General features: G+C 50.0%; 1 protein-coding gene across 15 annotated transcripts in view; it reads left to right on the top strand.

The window, feature by feature from the left end:
* The window catches only part of PAX2 (paired box 2), an 89,943-nt gene that overhangs the window by 64,453 nt on the left and 5,588 nt on the right, over positions 1–19,902 (top strand). For all 15 annotated transcript variants that reach the window (XM_069567994.1, XM_069567996.1, XM_069567992.1 and 12 more), the window contains 2 exons: positions 3,696–3,871; positions 6,104–6,230. In XM_069567994.1, coding sequence (XP_069424095.1) covers positions 3,696–3,871; positions 6,104–6,230 — 303 coding nt within the window. The remainder of the gene's footprint in view (positions 1–3,695; positions 3,872–6,103; positions 6,231–19,902) is intronic.

A 19,902-nucleotide genomic window follows, 5' to 3' on the forward strand; every position in this document is an offset into this window, starting at 1 on the left:
GTCTGGCTTTGAATGCTACTCAGGAGAGCCTCATTCATTCATTCATTCATTGAGTACCAACTCTGTGCCCAGCGCCGTGCCTGGCACTGTAGCTATAGAGATGCACTAGTCATGGTTCCTGCCCATGGGGAACTCCCAGCCTGGCTCCTTGGTGAGGTGGATGCTAATTACTTTCCTTCTTGCTCACTCTTCAGCCCAGATTAAGACTTGCTTCTGCCTCTTCCTCCATGTTCGCCCCAGAGAGCTGTCCAGTGCCTGGGCCTGGCAGTGTCTCCTAGCCCAGCCCCACCCTTCCCCCGATGGCACCTCTGAGACTCCACCCTTGGGAAGGCCCACCCAGGCCCTCTTTCTCCACATCCTGAGGATGCATCCCCGCCAGCTGGAGGCACTGGCAACGGCTTCATGTTCTCTTCCTTTTCAATTCTCTTCTTCCATGGTCTCTGTTCTTCCTCTACGCTCTTCTTCTTTCCTCCTCTGCCCTCTACCCTCCAGCCCCACCCCCACCCGGGTCCTGGACTGTGCTCCTCATCTGGATCCCCGGGCTTCCAGGAAAGCAGAGCCCGCTGGGCTCATTCCTACGGCAAGTGGGCAAATGCCCTCAGCACAGCCTGTGCTTCTCTAGGCATCTGCTGCGGGAAGCTTCTTCCCTTTCTTCCTCTCTTTCTTTCTGCCCTGTCTCTGCCTCTGGCTTTCCTCCTTCACTGAGCTTCCTCCTCCTTGGACCTCTGAGTCCAGGCCTCCTTGCCTGCCTCCCTTCTCCACCCTTCCTCCTGCCTTTGCTCCAGCCTCCCTTCCCTAGCCGAGGGAAGGGTACCACCCTGGTCTCTGAAGAGAGCCTGTGGGCCCACGGGCTGACCCGGGGGGCACTGCCTCCCTGTCTCCCACCAGTGATGCCACTGTCCTCTCCCTGCCCCTGTGACTTCCCACCCTGTTCCCCACAAGTGTCTTTGTGCTCCTCCACCATTCATCCCGACTGCTGCCTTTCCCACTCCCTGTCACCTTCCTTCTCCTTTGGGGGGTCTCCTCAAGCCTTTGGCAGCCTCATGCCTCCATCACCCTGGTTTGCTTTTCTGCCCTTCTGGCACCTTCTGTCTCTTCCCCACCCCACCCCCCTTCCCTCTCCCCTTCTCCTTCCCAGTCTCCCCGCCACGTCTTCCAGGAGCAGCCTTCCTTTCACCTTTCTTTCCTCCCTCCCCTTTCTGTGGCTGCCTCTGTAACCTGTCTTATCACCAGGGCCTGAGTATACGAAAAAAAATAAATAAATAAAAAGGTCAGTGAGTGGAGGGAGCAGCAATAACCCCTAAAACAGTACTATCAGTGGAACATGATTGATCAATTGAATTCCATAGCGGCTGAAAAATGTGGGATTAAGTAGTGTATTATACGCACAATGAGTTGAGGCATGATGTTCATTTCAAGTTCATTTCGCCGGCCTCTGCCACCAGATCAGGCAATCAATAGGGGCAGCAGATATCATATATCACCTCTCTGCGGGCTGGGGAGAGAGCACCATAATCTCTCGCAAATTTAGAGTGACAGATTTGTCAAGATCTGAAGGGCCCCTGAATAAATGAAGGAAAAGAGACTCCTCCAGCCAGTGACCTAAGGACAAAGCTTCAGTTTAGCCCCTACATACACACACACACATACACACACACACACGGGCTGAGCCAAGCCACACACAGGCATATACACAAATCTACAGAGAGGCATAGTAAGAGTCTCACTGCACATAGCACACACCTATGCATATAGCATGTGAGGCTGTGTTCACAGACAAATGCACGTGACTCCCCAGGACCCATTGGTGACCCTGGAGTAACCACACACAAAGACACTCACTGTCTCCCTGTGCCCTGACAGAAAGGCTTCCCACAAAGGTAGGACTCCAGCAACAGAGGATTAGACACAATGAAACGTGCAAATATTGATAGCTCCAAGGGATGGCCTTAGGATGATGGCACATCCTTGAAAGAGAAGATGCACAGGAGAAACATAGGGATGTGGGCTCACGCTCCCTGTGCAGTCACACCCGTACACACACACCTGTTCAGAAAGGTTCTTGTGTGTATATGTGTACAAATGCATGCATATACACAGAAGATACACAAAAGGGGAAAATAAATACGTCACCATCTAACTCAGATAGAGAGAAGCACACACTCCCTCTAAGACAGAAAAGCATTCCAGAGGCTTACACAGAAAAAACACAACAAGTTTTGTGGCCTTAGGAACATAGGGAACATAGAAAATATCATTCATGCTGTCCCTGTGTCTGTCTGTCCACCTCAGACATCATCCTGGTCTCCATTTCTCTCTCTTTCACACACACACACACACACACACAACCACAACACACTTTCTTTGCTTTCCCACCCCCTCCAGGATGGAGTGAAGACAGGAGGTCCCATTAGGAAAGCAGATCCCCTTGCTACATCTGGGAGACCAGCAAGAGACGATGGTTGCAGGTTGAGGTTAATCAATATGTAATATTTTCTATGGTCTCCTGAATGATACTGTATGGTGTTACTGTATATAATGCAATATTGATTATATCATATTGTATAATCACCTATAAACTGATATATATAACAGTCCCAGAGGAACACCTTGGGGCCTCCAGCATGGCTGGCCCCAGGCCCAAGACTCCCCAGCTGGTTTCAGGGTGAGGGAAGCAAAGGAGAGGCCAAGCGGTGGCTGCAACGACCCAGCTTTGGGCCCGGGGAGTGGCGGGGCAGGGGTTCGGGGAATGCGGGCAGAGCAGGTGCTTGGCCCACTGTGCACTCTGAAAACCCCCGCGGGTCAGATGGAGAGGGCAGGGCCAGGGAGGCAGGGGTAGCCGAGTGGTGGGAGGCGCCGGGAGTGGGCGCTCTGTGGTGCTGTCCTGGTGTTTCAGACCTGGGGTGGGTCTCAGCTCTCTGTGGAGATGGCAGGAGGAACCAAATGGCCAAGGAGCAGGCCTCTGACAGAGTTTAGCCAGAGCCCAGGTCAAGGACAGAAGCTGAGAGGGGGTTGCCTCAGAGCACAGCAGCATCTGCAAGGACCCGGGCTTCAGTCTCTGCCTGAGTCGCAGTTCCTGGCTCCCTGCCACCTGCCTTCCTCCTGCTCCAGTCTCAGGCCTGGCCCAACGCAAGAAGAGCGCCCCCGCTGGGCCCCGAGCCCCTCCCCCCTCGGTGGTGAAGTTAATTGCTTCACCCAGTCTCTGCGTTACACTCAGCCTCGGAGATTTGGTGATTTTCCACCCTTGGAGCCAGTGGAACTGACATTCATCTCAGAGCCAAGTTCAGTTCTCCACAGGCTCAGTAATGCTGGCCTGAGACAACCAGCTCCTCCTCCCAGGCTGACCAAGGGCTGAGGCACAGGAGGGGTTTAGGGGAGACAGGTCCTGAGGAGACGGTGCCCAGGAGCCCCTCTGGCTCCCCCACCTCTACCTAGTCCTTCCCACCCCCACCCCCAGCTGTGACAACTTCCCTTTGTCTTCCCAGGTCGTTCTGGGGCGCTGGCTCCCTCAGTCAGGACTCTGACGCATGGCCAGCCCCTGGGTCAGCCCCTCAAGCCTCAAAACTGGGCGTAGGAGTCCTAGAAGCGGTGCAGAGCCCCAGGGGCCCAGCCAAGTGCCCACCCCTTTGCCCACTGCTTTGCTCTGTGCCTCTGCTCACCTGCGCTCACGCCCCGAGTATCCCTGTGTCCTCCAGATGTGTCCGAGGGCTCAGTCCCCAATGGAGACTCCCAGAGTGGCGTGGACAGTTTGCGGAAGCACTTGCGGGCCGACACCTTTACCCAGCAGCAGCTGGAAGCTTTGGATCGGGTCTTTGAGCGTCCTTCCTACCCTGACGTCTTCCAGGCATCAGAGCACATCAAATCAGAGCAGGTGAGGAAGGAGCTCTCCACTTGGAGAAGAGAGAGGGACTGGGCAGAGCAAGGCTTCTGGAGCACATGCTCGCAGGTCGGCCAGGTGCACGCCCAGCATCACATGTGCTGCCTGTAGGTGTGCCGTGTGTGCGCCCTGTAAGCACCCTCACACGAGGACATTATGACAAAGCTGAGAAAATCATCGTGGTATGTGGCAGATAGAAGGCGTGAGTTCTGGGTGCAAGCATCGCCGTAGGCGAGTCTTACCCCCTCTCAGTTTCAGCCCCATCCTCAGGTTCCCTGTCTCTAGACAGAAAACCTGACAGGTCGCTTCCAGCCCTGCATTCCAGCCCTGCTCCTGGCATAGGGGATTCAGGAACACCCCTTGCCTAAATGCCCCTAGAGTCCTACAGAAAGTCTGAGGAAGCCTGGATGCTATTCTTGCCCCAGGAGGTGTCAGGAAGAGAGCTCAGTGCCTGCCTCCTACTCCCTCACCCGGCTGTCCATCGTGACCCCAGACAGGCTGACAGCCCACCCCTCAGACCCAGTACTTCCCACAGATGCAGAACAACCCAGAACAACCCAGAACACCCCAGCACAATACACAAAACACATCTCCTAACTCCTGACATTTACCCGTGTGCATGTGTTCACAGACGATTCACCACCCACCTGCTCCCTCCCCACCCCTTCCCCCACAGCCCATCAGCCAGTTGCTGTGCCCTCCCCAAGATCACCAAGTCAGCACCCCTCCATGCCCGCCTTCATCCAGAAGATAGGATAGCCCCCCGCCCCCTGCCGCGCGTGCATGCTCCGACACGGGAGCACACACGCATTCTCCCCACACTACGGCCCGGGCCAGGCCCACAGTGAGCACAACACAGCCTGCCATGTTTGCACACTCAGCACACACCCGCACACAATGCACACGCACAGCCCCACAGACTCTGCACGGCACAGTTCTACTTGGGACTCCAACAGCTCTCAGCCATTCGCCTTTCTCCCCGCCCGTCCTTTTATCCCATAAGCTGTTTGTCTTCATAAAACAAAAATCAAAAGTCTTTTTAAGGTGCCCTGAGCCATAAACCAACAAAGGAGGAGCCGGCCGAGGCGGGCGGCTTGGTGCACCCTCCCCGAGTCCCCGGCTGTATTACAATGAATAACCTTTATTTACTTTCATTAGACTATTAAACACCAGCACAGTCATTTTTCCCCCTGAAACTCGGAGCAGGGCCCATAAAGCAAATCCGAAGCCTAATTGAGTTCATTTTAATTTCTCTCCGATCACAGCGAATTACTCTGGTGATAAATCAGGGGGCAGCTTCACCCCCAGTAGAAGGCCTAATTTGCAGCTAATTACAAAACTGATTTCTACAGGAAGATCAATACGAGAAGGAATTGGAAATGACGAGGCAATCCTGTCCAGCCAAGGAGGGGAGGGGGTCCTCTGGGGGGGGCCAGGAAGCGGAAGAGAAAAAAACGGACCCGAAAGCGCAGAAAATCAGTTTTAATTTAACGTAATATTAATCAGAGCAACTTTTCCTGCTTTGTGCGGGCTCCTGGTCGGCCCAGCTCTGGGGTCTGGCTTGGCGGTAGCTGCAATAAAAAGGCAATTACCGGAGTGTTTCAGGCAGGACACCCTTTCAGAGTCAATGACTGGCCCCCTCCCACCCTTCTGTTAGCCATGTGGACTCTCCCCCTCCCCAATTTCATACCCCAGTGCACAGGCAGAGAGCGAGGGGCCCGTGAGGCTGTCTTTGTTTGTTTTTAAAAAGGGGCGCCAGCACCCGATCAGCGGCTCAGCAGTGCCAGGCTGGAGGCCCCACTAGGCCCTTCCCCCCAGCTCCTGCCTCTGCCATCACATCAGGGTTCATCTCCCCTCCCTGAGACGCCCTACCCCCAGGCACCTGAAAATAGCCCTGGCCTCTTACCAGGGGGTTTCCCACTGCTACCCCTCGCCCTTGGGGGCTTCTTAAGCAGGAGAGGCTACAGAGAGGTCAAGGGTGCTTGGATACCCACCAAGAATGGATGGGCTGCCCCTCAACTTCCCAGAGTCAGGTCTGCCTCCCCCCACACACAACTCTGCATCATCCCTTGAGCCCACCCCTCCCACCCTCCCCGCCCTCTGCCTGGCCAGCTCCTTCCACCCCATCTGGGAGGGCTCCCCGTCCCTCCTCCCCATCTGCACACCGAGGCCTCTCTCCGCATGTGTGCGTCAATAGCGAGCTGTCTCTTTTCTCTCTCCTCCCAGGGGAATGAGTACTCCCTCCCAGCCCTGACCCCTGGGCTTGATGAAGTCAAGTCGAGTCTATCTGCATCCACCAACCCCGAGCTGGGCAGCAACGTGTCAGGCACGCAGACATACCCTGTTGTGACCGGTAAGGGGGCTTCTAGGAGGGTGGGGAAACTGCTTTCAGTGGGGGCACCTCAGCCTATGCCATCTGGGGCCCAGTGTGACAAGTGGGCTCCCTGCCATGATCTCTGTAGAAAGAGCGAGTCTCCAAAAGCCAGGGCACTTCCTCAACAGATGTGTACAGATGTGGGAGAAAACACCATGGGCAGGCTCTCTGTGTGCTGCAGCCTGGAAAGGTCAAAGCCAGGAGGGGTTATAGCTGGTTCTGCCCATCCTTTTGCCTCTTTCTGTGCCTTTTTTTCTTGCCTCTACCAAGGTGGTGAGAATTATGAGCCTCTAGCTAGGATGTGCATGGGAGAAGGAGGGTAAATAAGCTAGGCCAGCAAGAATGGAGCCTGAGTGCCTATTCAGTGTTGAGCCTCCACACTCCCGTGTCCCCAAGTCCCCTGGAGGACCTGTGTCCCTCTCCTCTGGGAGGCCCGGGAGTGCCAAAATTGTGGCTTTGGGCTTCAGGGCATGGCATCCGGTTCTGTGGTAATAGATAAGCTCAATTAGTTCAGCCTTCTCCAGCTTCTCAGAGACATCACTGAGACCAAGGCTTGATTTCAAGGCCAGACAGGGTCCCGTCCCTCCATCCAGGGGGCAGGGCACCTAATCCAGGTGGATGAAGAGCAGCAGAGGCAGCTAGAGGGGAAGAAGGCTGAGGTGCGGCGCAGTGGAAGGCCCAGCTGATGACACTCCTGGCCTCCGAGCTGCGGGCTGGCACTGCAGAAAAGGGTTTCCGGGCCAGGAAAGTGCCCAAGTGGGAGAGACACACATCGAGGTGTTATTAAAATTCACCTAATTATTCTGGAGACAATAAAGCCAATGTGCCGTTTGCTCCTTGGGAGAGAGAATGACTGAGAAGGGTCTCGGTGGGGATTGGGAGACGCTGAGGCATCACTCGCCGAGCAAGGCGAGCGGAGGTGGCATGGGGACCTGGCAGCCCAGCTGTAAGCAGCCAGCAGCAGAGATAGGGGGCGGGCTTGGCCCCACTGGAGGACAGGTTCCAACTTGGAGCTGTTCTGAACGCGCCTCCGGTCTGAGACGGGCTGCAAGCGGCCACCATCCTCCACCTCGGGGCTTGGGAGATCCCTGTTGCTTGCTGTTCCATAGTCTCCCTAAGGGGTGTCCCAGTCCCACTGTTCCTGGCCTGGAGAGAGTTGAGCTCTTAGGCTAGGCAGTCAGAGTTTGAGTTCTGGACAGGCTTTTGGGCGTGACAACCAAAATCTGGGTCAGGACACAGCACAGGACCCACTGGCCCTCAGCAGGAGACAGTCCATCGTCCAGTACAGAAGCTCTCTGAGCTGTGGGCGTTCCGACCCAAGGAAGAGTGATGGCCTAGGATGGGTCACGTTTCTTCTGATCTGCTGAGAGTTACAGTGGTCACTTCTTAAAGGTGGCCCACCCTAAGGCAGCAGCAAATCAGAGCCCAGGAGACTTCTCTAACCCCAGCTATGCTTCCCTGGGCCCAGGGCCACCATCCAGAAGGTAGAGGCTTCCTGGAGTAGAGAGAAGGCTCTCTGGGGCAGGGTTCCTACCAGAACTCAGGCTGGTGCAGAAAAGTGCCTCCACCTTGAGCATCCCCCCGCCCCCCTCCCCCCCATGGCCCTGGAACGGTCCCAGCTCAGCCTGGGAACATCTCCGGCTGATCCATCTGGATCCAAGTGTGAGAAAAGTTCATTTCAGACCCAGCTTGACATTCCCAGGTGGCAAGTTAGCACTAACATCTCAATCTGTATGCGACATTTCAATCAAGCGAGGAGTAACAAAAGCAGAACCATTAACATTCGGAGCTGTTCACCAGTGGTAATGACGGGGAAACTCGCTCAGAAACTGGAAATTACCAAAAAGAGAGAAGTGTGTAGAGAAGTGGGGGAGGGGCAATGGGAGGAGGTAAGGGGGCAGGGAATGATTTTTCTACACTTAGGCCAAGATCCAAGGTTTGGATTAATGGTGCCATTACCCAAGAAAGGGCTACAGATTATGCTCATTCTTAAAATGTTTTTGCTGGCAATTAAATGGCTGCAGTTATTGATCTTTGTTGATTTTATGTCCTCCTAATTTGCATAATCTATTAAAGATGAATGATTCATGATGTGTTTATTATGGGGACGAACAGAATTTGCTGGAGGTACTGTCAAGGTGAGAAACAGGGCAGTGCCCAGAGGTTTCCTGGACCATCTCAGGAGTTGGGTCCACCAGGTTGGCCTTCAGGCCAGGAGTTTGTGGGTAGTAGTGAGCAGTGATGTAAAGAGAGCGGACATCAGAGAGGTAGATTTCAGGTGAGTTTTTCTAGAAGGATGTTGGTATCTAGAACTGCGTTCCAAGCACAGCTTGGATACAGGAATGGCTTTTGGTGTATTTGAAAAAATTCCTCCCTAAGATTCTTTATGATTTTATTTGGTTGGAGAGTATGAGGGGCTTTGGTGGGGGCGGAAGGGGCTGGAGCTTTCCAGCAGGTGATTCTGGCCAGGTGTGTGCTCTGGGTGAGAGAGGGCATCCTGTGGCCACAGTCTGGCTTGAATGTGCTCAGGTGTTTGAGGAGCCCTCTTCACCTCCCATATCCTAAACTAAACTCCCAGCTCCTCTTCCTCCCAGGGGACAGGCAGCTGAGGCTGTAAACCTCTGCAAGTGAGTCCTAAGGAAACAGCTCAGGAAGCCCTAGCCCAACCCGACAAGCCAACCTTATTGATATTCCTGCCACCTCCTGGCACTAGAGGCTGATTTCAAACTTCACCAGCCACTTGATGCAGCTGTTCCACAAGGTCAGGACTGAGAAGCGAGAGGAACCTGGACTATTGTTTGGAGGGGAGAGTGGAGCCCAGTGGGCCAGGACACAGCTAATCACATTGCAAGCAAGGGTGGCTGCTGGAGGCTGGGGCTTGGCCCGAATGCCTCCCCTCCCCACCTTCCATCACGGAACCAGAGAGGGAGACGGATTTTTCTGGGTAGTGTTTGCAAGTTCTGCCGAGATTTTAATTTCACTGCATCACAACTCAGCAAGCTGCCAAGTCAAGCTGGTTATTTAAATTTATCACCCACTTTCCCTTCCGCCGCTGGGCCGCTCCAGCTCAGCAGCATCTCTTCTCTCCAGCCCACTGCTCTAGGCTGCTGGTCTGGAACAGAGCCGAGTCTCTCCTAAGTGATAAGGAAAAGGGGGCCAACAGGATGAGAGAGTGGGTGGGAGGCACTCTAGCCCCAGGCTTCCTCAGGTTGCCTGGCTGTGGCAACCCTCTACCACCTTCTTACCCTTTCAAAGGACCTCAGAGCAGGGCTGCCATCAACCCCTCAGTGGTCCCAAGGGCCTTTGAGTCAGGGCCTTTTCAGTGGGGACTCTGGTTCTGACTGTGTGCTGATGCCTCCAAGTCTCCCATCGCTGGTAGAAAAGAGCCTCTCTTTCCCATGCCCTCCTCACTGTGACTCCTCTTGTGTGCCTGGCCAGGTCTGCAGCTGCAGAAGAGTGTGAAGGGACCTTGGCAGTGATGTTGATCTGCGAGAGTAAGATGAATACTAGTTTCAGGATTCCCAAAGTCACTTGGAGATGCTTCTGAGCATTTAGAGAGTCCCTTTGCCTGGTGAAGATCCACCCTGATAATGAGAGCAGGTTCCCTGCACGGGAGCGCCAGTGGAGCAAGGTGGTGTCGGGGGAAGTCAGGGCTTGTGCAGCGGTTCTCCATGTTCACTCTATAACCTGAGGGATACACTGGGCCCCAGAGCTGCTGCCCTGAGTGAGTGAGCTTCACAGCCTCTGGTGAGGCTCACTGCTGAGCACTAGGGAGCTTTATGCAAGTGAAGTTCTCCCCACCCTCTTGTAAGTCCCAGGAGGTAACAGATGAATGAGATAGATGTCCAGAAACAAGGCAGGCTAAACTCACCAAAACACAGCTGGATAAATAACAATGAGAGTTGCTAGTACACAACCAAACCTCACCCTCTGGTATCAGAAACAGAGGGAGATTCAAACCCAGAGCAAAGTGTGAGAGGCCACACTGGAGGCCGACCCTAACTGGAGGAGGCTGGGGTTGTAACACACCAGGCAGAAAACATGATCTTGGGCCCCAGAGAAGCAGCAACTAGAACTGAGTATTCCCCTGAATAAATCAGGAACAAAGCAGGACAACACTGTCTATGAAAGGGAAACCACAGAGTCCTCCCAGGGCCCATGGAAACAAGTGAGGGCAAAGTAATGTCTCTACGAGAAGTGGAGACCCCAAGCCTAACCTGGAGTCCAAATTTACACCATGGGGATGTGGCAGAAACTCCCAGCTAAGAACTTACATACAAGTTTGTCCAGGATAGTAACCCACTCAGAAACCCCAGCAGGACAGGGGCAAATCTTCTTTGCAGAGACATTGTACAATCCAGAGGACATGGGACTCCCACAGAAACAAGTTCACCACTAAAGATGAGCTCGCTACAACAAATAACAGACCTCATATGAATATACAGACTATTATGAGGGAGAGTTAGTAGAAGCAATAAGCAGAACAATTAATACCCCCCAAGAATTAGAGATAATAACAATCCAGAACAATCCAAAAGCAACTATATAGTAAGCGTGTTTAAAATTCTAAAAATTATTTCTAAAAGTATGGGTGGGTGTGCTTAGTAACTCAGTCGTGTCCAACTCTTGAGACCCCATGGACTGCAGCTCTCCAGGCTCCTCTGTCCATGGGGATTCTCCAGGCAAGAATACTGGAGTGGGTTGCCATTTATTCCTCCATCTAAAAGTACGTTTTGTGTTAATCACAGATCTTGATCTCACATCCCCTTCCTCACCACAGCTCAGCAACTAGTCAGGTAATAGTGACCTTAAAAAGGCAAAGAAGACACCTAGATCGTGTTCTCTGCAGACTCGGGGGCATGGAAAGAGAGGACCCCCAGGCACCCCTGAAAGTAGAGCCTGTTGCCTTCTTATCCAAGCTCCCATACTGCTCAGTCTCAGCAGAGAATCTTCCCTTTCAGAAAAATGTCTGAACATTGGACAGCTGTAGCAGGGACGGTCCATTCCTCCTTATGGGGAAATTTCTAAAAAGCCTTGTTAGCTTCCCCACCCTGGTGGGGATAAGCTGGTTTTATTCAAGAGCTCAGGGAAATATCTCTTGATGCCTAGAGACTGCAGCTCTGCAGGAACCTGTAGCTGAGATCTGGGAGGAGATGTGGATGCTGCCTAAGCAGGAAAACTGCCAGGGCAGGGGAGGGAGCAGAAGATGGGGTTCTTCTAGAAGCTGGTAAATTTGAGCAGAGGTGGAGGAAACCAGTAAGGCAAAGTTCAAAGAAAATCAGGGGCTGGCCCCTGGGGCCTAGAGAGAGTTGTGTGGGCTCAGCTTCTGAGAAAAGGTTGCAGACTATTAGAAGTTCAGCCTCCTTACCCACAGCTGGGATGGTGAGAGAAAGTGGCCTTTTAGCAGATAGAGGTGTGGACCCTGGGAAACCCTCCTCTTGCTCCAGGAGTCCTGAGGACCTCTAGGAAATGCCTCTTTCCTGTAGTTAACAACCCCCTTCCAATGCGACTGCATTTCCCTCCATAAAACAAACAGCTTAGCCCTTGGCCAGCCCCTTGGGGGAGGAGAGGGCAATAAAGGCTGAGAAATGTTTCTGAAGGAGGCTGGGAGTCTCCTAGCCTTGTCTGTCAGCTCAAAGCCCCTGATTAGCTAGAGGAATTTAGGGCACAGACATCAGAGTTTCTCTCCAACCTTGAAAGGAGAGGGCTAGGGCAACTTCAGACACAGAGCATGTCATAGAGCCCACTGCTATGGCGGCTGGATGAAGCCAAGAGGGCTTCTCCTCAGCTGAGAAGGCCCACTGATAAGAGGCTAGCCTCCTCCAAACATCCCTGAGGCCTCCAGACACATCCCCAAGGACCACCAGCCCCCAGACATCAACTCTGATTTAATTATGGGGGCATTTCCATAGCAATGAGACATTGACAGATAACGTGGGTGCTGTGGGTCTGCAGCCTAGGGAGTCATTGGATCAGGGCTCCTTCCCTTCCTCCTTCATCCAGTCCACCTCTAGAGGGAAAAAATATTTTCAATAAAAGTCATTAATTTACTCTAGGACTGAGAGAGTCAGGTCAAATTTGAACACAGTAAAAGCTATACCACCCTAATCTCCAGCCCCAGTTCTACACCCATGACTGTGCTCACCAGCTATCCCAGCAGTGATGGGCTGCCCTCTCCAGCAGGGTGCTTGGACAAAAGCACCCAGGGCTGCTAATGGAGCCACTGAGGGAAGGGAGGCATGGGGAAGAGGAAGAAGTTATAAAAGGCTCTCTGGCATCTTAGCAAAGATGTATTTCTATGGGCTTCTAAGTTGAGCTCAAATTTGGCCCATTACCTTGGACTTCTCCTCTTGACTCGTCCCTTCATCTCCTCCTTCCATCTATGAGACCCAAAGGCTGAGCATGCCAAATGGACTGTATTTGGCCCTCCACAGCATGGTCTCACTGATTTATTTAGAGATCAAGGAGAGAGGACAGTTTGAATCTAAATCAAAATATTTTTGAGGGAGCAACAATCTTTATTTCAAATGCACATAGTAGCCAACTACAAAAAAAAAAAAAGTGTTGCCTAGTAGAAAACTTCCCTGGGGACCTTCTGGGTGGTCCAGTGGTTTAAGACCCCATGCTTCTAGTGCAGGGGGCGAGAGTTAGGGCTCTGGTCAGGAAACTAGGGTCCTTCTGTATGCTGCATGACCTAGCCGAAAAAAGAGAGAGAAAAAACACTGTTTTCATGGTTAGCTGGGTTATAGGGAACCTTTCCACTGCTGTAGATATTTAGAGACGCTTGAAGTGTCCCAAAGGAGAGTTCTCCAAAGGTGGGAAGAGGGACCCCCCAGCACTAAACCTATTTATTCCATTATTCGGTACTAAGAAGAAAAGGTTGGCTAAGTAAAAGTGAAGTCAGTCAACCCAGCCTTTCCTAAAGGACCAGAAACCCTAAATATTGGTGTCCCAGTGAATGTTATAGGTATGTATTGGCACCAAGGACTCAGAAATGTCCCTGGTGGTCTTGGAGTCACCTAAGTAAAAAGCCATTTCCCCTATAGAGCCAGTCACCCCAACAAGGTGACAGGAAGGCCCCCACCCCAGGGTAATCAGAACCCTTCCTTCCCAGGTTCTGAGCTGTAGCCTCGGGACAAACAAACCAGCACCTTTTCAGCCCTGAGCTTTGGGAGGCAAGCCCTGCCACTGTTGTTACTTCAGAAAGGCTTTGCACACCTTCAGCCTGAAATCCTCCCCTCTCCTCCTGCAGTCCGTGGAGTGCGGGAGTGGCTGGGGAGGGAGGAAATCTTGCAGTAGGCTGAGAGAGCAGCCTAATGCTCTGGCAGCTTAAGTGGCCGTTTTCCTTGGGATTAGGGTCTCACTTACACAGAGTGCCTGAAAAACACTGTGCTTTCAGGAAGGATTAGAGCTGACAATTCAGCGCTCTCAGAGAACAAAATAAAGCCAGAGAGGAACTGGGAGACCTGGAGCATCGAGAGACTGTGCAAACAGGCTTAACCTCTGCCCACCCAGCACGAGGGGCTGAGAGCCCATCAGCGAGCCTAGGCCCAGCCTCCAGAGTGCCAGCACCTAAAGACTCCATTCTTCATTTGTGACTTGCTAGTGGAGCCAGAGAAGGTAGTAGCCTGGGGAAGTGAAAGAGGAGAGGACAGGGAAGTTGTCCCCTCTCTCTGAGCCTCACTTTCCTCCTCTGTAGAATGAGGGACTTACACTAGAGGATAGTGAATTTCCCTTTCAGTCCTTTGAGAATGCGATTCTTGCCAGCACTCCCTGTCCTCCCAGGACCCTAAGGCTGCAGCTCCATCCATGGTCCAGCTGAGTTATAGGAGCACCTCTTGTGGGGCCCTGGGCCAGCAGGCTAGCGTGGCCCAGTCAGGGGCTGTGTGCTGGAAGAAGGGCAGTAACAGCACAACTGACTGTGCCCAGCAGGTTGGCTGTCAAAGTGCAGGCCTCATTCTCCCCACATAGCTGTGAGTGGCATCTCTGCCCAGGACACCCCAGGGAACAGAGGTCCAGCTATGGGTGGGAAGCCAGATTGGCTGGGAGAGCAACCGCCCTGAGCTGCAGAAACAGCCCCCTCTGCTGGAGCCCAGGGCAGGCCAACCTCCGGATGAGGAGCTACGGGGCCAAGGCAGAGCCTGGGGCTGGGTGCTCTTACACAGGCACCTCTGACCCCCAGGAGAAACCTTCTGGAGAATCTGGAAACCTGGGAAATCAAGAACAAAATGAAATAGGTAGAAATTTCTTCCCCTCTCCTATTAAAACATCTTTTACAGATTTAAAGTTGTTGCTTTGGTGTATTCTCTATAACTGGGATTGGTCCTAAAGTGATCATAATTGATGCAGTAAATGTAAATGTACAGTATATTTAGACAGTAATTACAAATTTAATAACTGTGTATTCTTGAAAGTATTATAAACGCTTGTGTCAAATGCAGGCACAGACTGCCAACCTTGAAGCAATCTAATGCCTTCATTTTCACTACCATATGAGAAGCAAACAAAACTTGAGGTTAGGATAGTAAAACAAGAGTTATGTTTTCTCCCCTTAGGGTCCTCCGTAGTGTCAAGTGGATAGCAAAAGTGCTCATTTTCAGAGAAAGATGCTGAGGGAAGGCATCTCTAAGCTCATTGAATATAACTTTTACTATATAAATCTGTGTCTAATAAGTCTTGTTGTCTTGCCATCACTAAATGGAAGCATCTGTGCTGCTTTGGTGGCTTCCTTTTTATTATTTCCTTGGTCTTCTGGATGCTGACATTTGTCTTACTTGAGATAAGCCTTCCTGTCTCTTCACATGTTATTCTACTGTTCTTTGTATGATCTGGTTTATCGCTACCATTCAAATAGTTTCAAACAAACCAGTGTCTTTCTTACTAACCAGTGTCTTTGGTCTTTTTTTTTATAAACACTGCCTACTAATCTTTGAGTCATGAATACTTTTGAGAACATGATAAAAAGCCTTCTAAGTATGGCATAAGTATAACTGTGACATCTTATATATAGCTTTATATGGCCTCCCTAAAGCACATCAGTGATACCCTACAGGATCGGTGATCCCCAGTTTAAAACACTTGCTGTAGAAAATGGAAGAACTTGAAATATGCAAGAAACAAGAAGTGATGCAATGTTCTATTGTAGGAAGGATTTGCTTAGCATAATCCCAGATTACTTTCCTGGACCAAATACCTATTTTCTGGGTCTACAGTAGTTGAGAATGTCATTCTGGAACCCATTTCCAAGGATACTGCTTGTTCTGTAGTCTAGGTTCTGTCATCTATGAGCTGTGAAATCTTGAACATAATACTTATCCCCTCTGAGGTTCAGTTTCTCATCTATAAAATGTGGATTTAAAAAACCAGATCAACACCATAGGTTGATATTGGGATTAAATGAGATAATATATAGAAAATATTTAGGACAACGCCTAGCATAATTAGTAGGTACTCAGTGAATGCTAGCTAGTCTAGGTGCAAGTAGAAACACAGCTCTGCCCTTGGATCTTAGAGCTGACAACGTAGCATAAATTAACCAGGGACTGAAATTTTCTTAATAAAGCCTCACTTTGCTTTTCTCTGTACTTGTAAGAGGAAGTGCGCTTAGTTTCTCCCAAACAGTTGATTTGATCTGGCCCATTTGGTAAGGAATGTCTGACAAAAGTGCACTGTCTGATTCAGATGTAGTGATTGCTGCAGAAATTGGCTTTAGAATCTTCAGGGACTTCTGCAGTTGAACTGAGAAGACATCCTCATCAAGTACAGTGCTTCTAACACTTCTGGGTACTTTAGATTCTCAACTACTCCTGTTTCTGGAAGAGCTTCTTTGTTTTTCAGAAAACTCTCAAAGGAGATTAATACCCAACCCCATGGAGTTTTACTGCAGACTTTCAGTGTCAATATTTTGTTCTTTGTGTCCTGTTTTTCTTGCCTTATCCTAATAACAGTGGTGACAATATGAGATCCTGCTTGTCAGAGGACTTCTTTTTCCTTTTCTTTGGTGCATTTGGGGAGGATCTCGCCTCATGTTACCATTGAAAGGCAGCGTGGTACAGACAGAGCTTCACGCTTTGTCATTTACCAGCTCTGCAGCAATAGGAAAGTCACAATGCTTCTCTGTGCCCCCATTTTCTTAACTTTAAAACAAGGAAGTGAGGCCCAACATCTCAAAGGCTCTTCCATCTTTAAAACTTTGTCATCTTAGGAAACAATTATCCAAAGAGAAATGCCCATCCTCTTATAATATGTGGGGTTTTATTCATGTATGATGCTTGGCACTGCTTTCATGTCTGTGGCATCATCAGAGAGCAAAGCAAATGCTTGACTGCTTCCTAAGTCTGTCAAATAATACATATTTTATAGCCACATATTCTTCTCGGAAGCTGTTTCCTCCTCTTTCTGCACTTTCGCCTGTTTGTTTGAAGAAGGTGGTTATGCTGTCATACAGTTTTAGAGTCCGTCTCCACTCCCGCTTGTCCATTCATCTGTAGTAATGCAAGGCCCCGTCCTCTGTTGATTCTTCCTTGCACAGATTCCATTACCCATTCATATTCACTCACTGAAAGAGGCTTGCTCACAGAATGCTGCTGGGCAAACGGTACGATGGTCTTAGTAATTTGAAAACTTCCTGCAGTATGTGTTTTCCATTATTGACAATGGTGTTCCAGAAGGATATATGGCTCTGGCAAGAGTTTGGTCAATTTGCTCCTGCTCTTCAGGTGTCACCTGTGTGCTAATGAAGCCATTGAGAGTACTTTGTATGCAGTGGCTTATACCTTTGTTGGCTCAGGGGTCCTGAACAGGCACTTCTTGGTGGTAATACTGATGTTACAGAATCCAGGAGAGGAGAAGCACAGCTGTGTGCAGAACATCAGGAAGCTTTCTATGCTTTTTCCTCATCGTGGGTCTCTTATCTCACACTTCGAAAATATTTGCATAGCACTTCCCAGATTCAGTTTTTCAAAAATAGTATTTAGAAATGTGTCTCTCAATCAATAGTTCTGTGGCTGGAAGCTGGATCATTTGCAAGAGAAAAACCCAGTGGAAATAAACATTGCATAGAGGTGCCTCCAGGTAGCTGGAAACACCTTTCTGGTTATCCCACATTTCCTCTTCTCTCCTGAAGCTAGGTAAGGTATTGTGTGACACAACCTTAGAGTACAAGGAATTTGTGTGTAACAAGCTGTGAGAACCATGCAGCTGAAAATCAAATTTCAAATGCATTTAAATTCCTGTTTATTGAGAAGAAGCGTCCTTTTCCTGGCTGTTTTGTGGCCATTAGGGTTGGAAGACCAAGAATTGGTCTTCTATATTCTTGTAATTCAAAACCTCTGAAAGTGAACGTGAAGTCGCTCAGTCCTCTCTGACTCTTTGCGACCCCATGAACTGTAGCCTAGCAGGCTCCTCCGTCAATGGAGTTTTTCCAGGCAAGAGTACTGGAGCGGGTTGCCATTTCCTTCTCCAGGGGATCTTCCCGACTCAGGGATTGAACCCAGGTCTCCTGCATTGTAGGCAGATGCTTTTACCGTCTGAGCCACGAAAGCCTCTACATCCTCCCTAACTCTCCTCTATCTTGGGACTTTTTTGACCACAAAATGCCATATCACTAATCTCCCTAGGAATTGATAGATGTTGCTGACTTGTCTACTTCTGGTCCTCTCCACTGAGAGACAGTCAAGGAGGGTCATACATTTAGTTGACAATAGAAGTCAATGAAAGAAAACCCACAACAAAGCAAATATAGATTCTTCTATCTCTCTGGGAGTCCAAAGTGATCTCTGTTTGACAGTCCTACTCTTCAGTTTTGAAATGTAAGAGATTAGCTATGTTAGATAGGTAGAGAGCCTGTCATTCCATGGCATGATAAAGCTGACTCACAACGTATGAGTCTCTCATTTTCATCATCCTACATAAATCTTTCATCATCTTATAAAAATTCATAATCTATTATTTAAACTATTTGTACAGAAAAAGCAGATTTAAAATTTACATTTTGCTCAGCTTTTCCTGTCCAAAGGACACCAACGTATATGAAACAGAAAACAATATAACCCACCTGGAATTAAGTCCATTAATTAAGTCTATTAAATCCAATAGACTGGTAGAGAATTAATCAGTAAATTTTTATTGAGCATCTACCATATTTTCAACTGCAAGATAGATCAGAAGACAGGGTTTCATTATGATCTGTTTGAGGAAGCAAACAATAGGGCTGATGCTTTGTGAACTATAGTGACTGGTAAACCATGGAGGACAGAAATTATAGAAAAGTTCAGAAGAGAGAAAACTTCTCTGATAGAACAGTGGGGGTTTTAAGGCTTGAGCTGGAAAGAGAGGGAAATGATAGTAAGAAGAAAATAACATGGCAAAAGCAGAGATTTCGCAGCACCCAAGCCAGTGACAGCAGTCAAACTAAACCAGGAGGGGTGAGAATCAGAGCTGAGAGAGCTGAGTGGGAAGAGTACAAGAGAGGCTTTGAAAGCCTGGTAGGCTTTAGACTGCCAGAGAGACGCTCAAACTATAGACTACAGAGAATCTGCAGTGGTTTTGCAAGGGAAGTGATGTGATGAAAGCAATGTTTCATGAGGGCTAACCGAGCAGCCACATGTGGGATAGACTGAAGAAGAATGTGGAGGCAAGGAACACAAATGCAGGGAATCGAAACAGGATGGATGTAATAGCCATTGCTAAGGAAAACCGATGGCACTTAGTGACTGACTTCATATGGCGAGGGGGTGGGAGCTATGTCAAGAACAGCTCCAGAGGTTTTGGTCTGATGGTCTTCAAGTGGGTCAGTAGAACTGACTGTGGGGAAGATGATCACTTTTTTTCCTGTCAGGTTTGAGGTTACAGTGGGACAGCTAAGGAAAAGGTTCACAGGCAGCTGGGAATGCAAAGGCCTGACCTGTGTCTTTGTCTATTTAAGGAAGGATGAATCACTCAGATGTGTTAAGGTAGCAGTGAGGAAACTCACACATTTCAGGGAAGTTGGGGGTGAGGTCAACTTTAAGGGGAGAGTGTCAAGGAGAGAGAGAGAAGCGCTTTGGAATAGCCATCAGGAGGATGAGGTCTAGTGCCATCAATGAGAAGAAAGTGGGCCAGAGATGCATAGTTCTGTGATTTCTTCCAGCCACACCTCTTCCCAGGGTTGGACAGAGGCAATGGAGTGGGAGAGTGGCACTGGCTGAAGAGGAGACTAAGGGGAATATGGAGAGGAGAGATGGGACCTGGGACCCAGGAGACCATGAATGAGTCTCTAGGGCATGAAAGTATGGGAGTGGGCAAATTATTGTTAGAGACTGGAGCATGCTAAATTGCAAAGGAGGCAGTGACTGCTTATGGCAATGGAGGGGGTCTGCAAGGAAGGAAAGCCATTCAGGAACAGCTGTGTTCCAGAGATGTCTGTGGCCCATGGGTATCTCCCTCCGACTGGCATGCTTCGCCTTCACTCCTGGACAGTAGGAAAGCCCTTCCTCCCACTCTCCAGACTCTTAGCAACAGACACCTCCAGGGACAGACGTCTAGCAGCTAGTGGGCAAAGCAGATTTTGCTCATTGAAACTTGGTCTAATCTTCTTGTACTGCTGGCTCAAAGCTCCTGATTTGCTTCGGAGATGGTTTTCTATCACTTAAATGTCAAAAACACTAACAGG

The sequence above is a fragment of the Ovis canadensis genome, chromosome 22, assembly GCF_042477335.2.
Source record: "Ovis canadensis isolate MfBH-ARS-UI-01 breed Bighorn chromosome 22, ARS-UI_OviCan_v2, whole genome shotgun sequence".
In the NCBI taxonomy this organism is placed as follows: Eukaryota; Metazoa; Chordata; class Mammalia; order Artiodactyla; family Bovidae; genus Ovis; species Ovis canadensis.